At 35.0% G+C, this 5788-nt stretch overlaps 1 protein-coding gene across 2 annotated transcripts; it reads left to right on the top strand.

The window, feature by feature from the left end:
• The first annotated feature begins 457 nt into the window (after positions 1-457).
• LOC132059952 (uncharacterized) lies at positions 458-5499 on the top strand. Of its 2 annotated transcripts, none has more exons than XM_059452796.1 (8): positions 458-615; positions 1563-1852; positions 3259-3330; positions 3454-3521; positions 3662-3806; positions 4621-4710; positions 4795-4887; positions 5327-5499. In XM_059452796.1, the coding sequence occupies exons 2-8, from the start codon at positions 1607-1609 to the stop codon at positions 5408-5410; spliced, it is 798 nt and encodes a 265-aa protein (XP_059308779.1). In that variant the 5' UTR covers positions 458-615; positions 1563-1606; the 3' UTR covers positions 5411-5499. The 2 variants fall into 2 exon arrangements, with proteins under 2 accessions (XP_059308779.1, XP_059308780.1); XM_059452797.1 differs by lacking the exon at positions 458-615 and adding an exon at positions 678-814.
• The last annotated feature ends 289 nt before the right edge of the window (positions 5500-5788 follow it).

Consider the following 5788-nt stretch of genomic DNA (forward strand, 5'->3'; position numbering starts at 1 on the left):
AATTTATAGATGTCTATAGCTTTTCATTCAAGACAAAGAATAATCAAATATGAAATATATTTATATCTTCCTTTCAGAAAAGGTAAAGAAATTATGATAATACTGTGACTTTTCTTCAATTCAAAAGTAAAACTCAAATATGATAAGAAAATCAAAAACAAAACCCTAACAAATTTAGAATTTAATAATTTTAAGAGATTAAAATTCCGAACCTATAAACTTCGAAAGTCGTTGATGTAACGAAATCAAATACTAGAATAAGATGCATGGAAGAAATTCATATGGTCAATTTCAAGTAATTTAGAATAATTTATTTAACTTGAATAATAATTAATATAAATTCAAATATGTTGTGTGTGTGTATGTGTGACCCTTAAAAGTGGCACGGGTCATGGAGAAGTGGGCGGACATGGTGGGGTATTTTCAAATTTTGTTTCATTATAAAATGCTCATCATTACTGTGCAGTTGTAGCATGAAACACAAACTAAAACAAGAAAGGGCACCCCTATAAAACCTGAAATATACTGTTCAAGAATCAATATTTAAACTATACTATAATTATGATCTACTGAGGGTGCTTATTTCTTGTTTCTTTCTCAAAGATTGAATTTGTAGTAAGTCTATCTTTTCTTCTCTTCCTTGTTTTTTTCTTTCCTTTCTTTGCATATTTTCTTGAATTTCTTTCTTTCTGTTGATGTTTGTTTGGTTATATAAACCTGAAATATACTGTTCAATGTTTTACTACCCTATACTATAATTATGTTCCATTGAGATTGCTAATTTCTTGTTTCTTTCTCAAAGATTGAATTTGTTGTAAGTCTTATGTTTTTCTTCTCTTCCTTGTTTTTGCTTTCCTTTTCTATACATAGTTTCTTGAATTTTCCTCACTTTTGATGTTTGTTTTGTTTTATAACCTGTTATATATGTTAAAGATCATTTTTTGATATCTGGGTTTTCTTGAATTCCCTCCTTTTTCTTTCCTTTCCTTTCACCTTAATTTATTTTGATATTGATTCAAAAGCTACTTTTGCAATTTGGGTTTTGCCCAAGTTTACATTTTGTTCTTTGTTAGGGTACTTTTTTTCTTTTCTTGCTTTTGTCTCCTTTTATTCAGGGATTTTCTTGATTTTTGTTTTTGTCATTTTCTTGGGCAGCTGGGGCCTTTTTTTTTTTTTTTGGTCCATTTTTTATGTTGCAATCTGCTAAGCTTATGTTGTTGCTGATTAGAGTTGTCTCCTTTATTTCCTAGTGCTTGTTTCCTTATAGCTATACAGGTTAAGAGCTAATCAGCTGTTTTGCTTCCTAAATGAATAGTTTGTATTCTTGTATGACTCTTGCCTTTGTTTAGTGGTATTACTTTTAATATAGTACACCCAGTGTAATCCCACAAGTGGGGTCTGGGGAGGATAGAGTGTACGCAGACCTTACCCCTACCTTGGCAGGTAGAGAGGCTGTTTCCGATAGACACTCGGCTTTGCTCTTCATATAGTAAAAACATATTTTTGTGTTCTAAGGCAACTTATGTCGTTTTCTAATTTCATACAGTTGTTGTAAAGAACAGATTGTTCAAGGCATAAGTTTGTGTCTTGTTCATATCAGCAAAGGATGGGAGACCACTTTGTTTTTCTGGTTGATCGTTTGCTTACTGAATCAACTTTGGAGGCTGCAATTGAGAGTAGGAATCAGAATCAATTAGCATCATGGACAACAAATGACCCAACAGCTGATTGCTCCTCCCAAAGTTCTGTTGCTATTTTAACTCCAAGGAAAATGGTAGAATGCAGGATATGCCAAGATGAGGATTGGGATTCAAATATGGAGACTCCATGCTCTTGTTGTGGTAGCTTAAAGGTTTGTAAGACCCTTGTTTATTACATTATTAGTGTTATTGTCTTTCAGTTTAAGTATGCAAATGTGTTATCAATTGTGTTTGTCTTTTGGCATGCTTGTGCTTTTGACAGATTAATTTATGTGAAGGTTTTTGACTGGGCACGGAGTTAAGAGAAAAAGGAAAGACTTTTGAAACTTGTGGTAGAAGTTAAATTGTTTTATTACTAGAGATGGAAAGATGTCATTCTTCTTGGAACTACTAAAAATGAAAGAGTGTCACATAAATTGAGACAAAGGAAGTAGTATTTTTTGCTCAAAATCAAATTTGTGTTATGCATACACAATCATAGTTAGTCCTTTAGATAATATATTTCTGTTTAAGGTTGTGTGAGATAGGGTTGCTTTCACAGGCATATTTAAATTGCGATGAGCCATAGAGTATATAGCGAGTTCCAAGAGTTCATGCCTTAGGGTGGATATGGCCATATATAAGATATGCTACTTCATATCTGTTCTTTCTTCTCAAAGAATTTGTTTAGAAATGTGTGAGAGTGCTTTTCTTATAACTGTTTCACGCATTCCAAACAGTTCCAGTTTATTTTATCTCTAATCTTGAAAGTTGGCTCATCTGGGTTTTTCTTCCTTTTCTCCTTCTTTTTGGGGCCTCGAACCAATTTATTGTTGCAAATTACTATCTGTCCACTTAAGAAAAATGTTGAAGAGCCTGAGTTCTACCTTTGTCCTAATTGTTTTGCTTTGAAGGTCCAGAAACTGTATGAACGTGGAATACTGTTGAATGTGCTTTGAAATTGTTCTTCTTTTACCTTCTCCTTCTTTCCGAGGGGAATGGGGTTTGCATTTGTTTCTTGGCTCCTTGTAGTAGGCAAGGCGGAGCAAGTAGAAAAGAAGAAATTTGAAAAACGTGAACCCTCTAATTAGCGGGGTTAGTGGTTAAGTACTTGGCCAATCCAAGGAGGCATTTGAACTCTCAACTAGTTTCTGTCTAGATGTTTAATACTTAGAAGCGAAAGTTGTCTGTGATGGTGCATTTTGGCTTTGATTGGCCAAATGAGTCCACGTGTGTGCTGATTTACTTATCTTCTTATCCCTACATAATTGTCTTGTGTTTTGCCATGTTTGTACGAGTTCCAAATAGCCGCAACCATATGTAACATCTATTAAAGTTGATCAATGTCTTTCCAGAATCCTTTAGTGAATGGTAAAGTTGACATAAGTTAACTAAGTTGGATTTACTATTGGAATAACATGAGATATATGCTTTAAATGTAGACCGAGATATCGGTAAGGGCTGTGGCGCTGTGCTAAATGCATTACTCTGTTCTCCTTCGATTCGTAATACTATAAGACTATGATTTTCTAATAAACACATGTTTTGCAACTGCTATCGGATGGACTTTCTCTTCCAGTATGCACATCGTAGATGCGTGCAAAGGTGGTGTAATGAGAAGGGTGATACCATTTGTGAGATCTGCCACCAGGTCAGATATGTTTCCTATTTCCTGTTTGATTATTTGGGTACATTACAGTAGTTTAGCAAGTGCGTAATTGGATTCAATTAGTATTGATTGCTTATTTTCTTATCTTTACATTTGTGTGAGTAGCCTTTCAGGCCTGGTTACACAGCGCCGCCCTCTATTTTTCGCCTTGGTGGCATTCCGATGAACTTAAGGTGTCTTTTTCTTCTCTCATGCTTTTCTGAAATATAGTAACTATATACATATTAGAAGTTTGAATATCCTAATGTCAAATTCCATGGTGCTTTTCTCATTAGAGCACTTGAGAACATAATGTGTACGGTGTTTCTATTAGGGGGAATTGGCGAATTGTCAGAAGGAACTTGAATAATCAACGTGTGATAGCAGTGGTTTCAACCGATCGCACTCTCATTAACTCTGATGAAGTTGAAGTTTCTACATCAAGAAGCATGATCTGCTGTCGTGCATTTGCCATAATAGTAATCTCTCTCTCTCTCCAACCACGCACACACAAAAAAAAAAAAAAAAAAACAAAACAAAACAAAAAAACAAAAAAAAAACAAAAAACATGCTTACGTGCATAACAGGTACAATGCAGAGGCGGATCCAAGATTTTAAGTGGGTTCCTACAACGATCTCAAGTTAATATACAACAATAATGTGGTTCAGTTAAATATTCCCAAATATTTAATGCATTTCTTACTATCTATAGAGGGTCTATGCAAAGCTACTGGTTCCCATGAACCAGTACATCATACTGTAACTCCGCCTCTGGTAATACACAACAACAACAACATGCCCAGTGTAATCCCACAGGTGGGCTCTGGGGAAGGTAGAGTGTTGCCCCTACTTCGGGGAGGTAGAGAGGCTGTTTCTGAAAGACCCTCGGCTCAAGTAACGCATATCAAAGCAATTAAAAGCGGAAAATACAGAATTAAAGCAGATATGGCAAATAACAGGGAGAGTGTTACCGCCTCTGGTAATATGAGCCATGATAATTGATAAGTATCCTGTGAGCAACAAATTACCGAACAAGAATGTAACTAAATTGATATGCGACACAGAAAGTGATCACTCCAAAAATCATAAATACAATGCACTAATTTCCATGCTTGGCTGGAGTGCATATCAAACAATTATAGCATATTTTCTAATATGTAAGAAATGACTAACAACATCGCTCAACTTTGAATCTGGAAGGATATCTTTGTACTCTGGGAAACCAGGTTTGGGAATTTTCTAATTTACATGTGTCATTCTAACTTCTTTTTTTCGTTTTGTTTTTCTTAATAGTTTATGCTGCTTCTAGTTATACGTCACGCTCTTCCCGCTATAATCAATCAAGCAGGGGACTACTCACTTTCATTGGTTACGGACCTTACGGTAAGGTAGTTGAATAGGGAAAATGGGAATGTAGGTATTGCTAATATACAGAATGTCTTCTCACTTGTTACACATTGCTTGCAGCTACTACTGCTAAAAGTTTCATGCATTGTTCTGCCTCTCTACATCGTAATGAAAGCAGTGACCTCTTGCTACCACCACAGACAACACCAACAGGTTTGTGAGAGTGTCTTTTTTCCTTATAAGCTTCACCTTAAATATACACATTTGGCCGCGGCCAAAAATAATTACATTTGCTAACAAGATATACAAAAAATATACACCATTATGTATCAAAAATGTATACTCCCTCTGTCCCAATTTATGTGATACACATTCCTTTTTAGTTCCGTCCCAAAAGAATGATACATTTCTGTATTTTGAAATAAATTAACTTAAAACTTCCTCTTTTACCCTTAATGAAATGATTTACAGTCACACAAATATCTATGACTTGTTTTGGACCACAAGTTTCAATAGTCTTCCTTAAGTTGTGTGCCTAGTCAAACTATATCACAGTAATATACACTAATATACAAGAAATATACTTTTGTTGGCTGTTATTATCATCGCGGCTATTTATGTCAATTTCTCTTCTTTTTGTTTGACCTTACAGGCTACTTTGCCCATCTCTTCGTCCCGTGAAGAAGCTGGCCTGGTGACTCTGCAGCAGGAGCCTCCCGTAATTGCAACCCGATGAATATTTTTGTTGTTGAATAAGAAAAAAAGGGTTTATTTATTCTTCAAGATAGCTGATATACATCTAAATTGCTGCCGATCTTCACTTTACCCTTTTGTTATTACTCTCTCTCTCTCTCTCTTCCTGCAATGAGTATGCTGCAGATGGAGTTGCTGCTTCAAAGTCGTGAAGGATGATCAATCGACAAGAAGTTATATGTTGAAGAGATCAGTGAAGAAAACTAAAAATAGAAGCGTAGAGGTATAAAGAAACGACTCAAAAGAGATGAAAAGAAGACAAGATATCCAATTTTACAACTAGAGATATCTCAAAGATCTATGTACAGTATATATATATATATATATATATATATATATATATATGTGAACACTTTGAAGG

This window comes from Lycium ferocissimum, chromosome 6, assembly GCF_029784015.1.
Source record: "Lycium ferocissimum isolate CSIRO_LF1 chromosome 6, AGI_CSIRO_Lferr_CH_V1, whole genome shotgun sequence".
NCBI lineage: Eukaryota > Viridiplantae > Streptophyta > Magnoliopsida > Solanales > Solanaceae > Lycium > Lycium ferocissimum.

Coding starts and splice junctions, on each gene's coding strand:
- LOC132059952 (XM_059452796.1), top strand. CDS start 1,607: ATGGGAGACCACTTTGTTTTTCTGGTTGATCGTTTGCTTACTGAATCA. Junction 3,522..3,661: donor GGCATTCCGATGAACTTAAG/GTGTCTTTTTCT, acceptor TGTTTCTATTAG/GGGGAATTGGCGAATTGTCA. Junction 4,711..4,794: donor CATTGGTTACGGACCTTACG/GTAAGGTAGTTG, acceptor CATTGCTTGCAG/CTACTACTGCTAAAAGTTTC.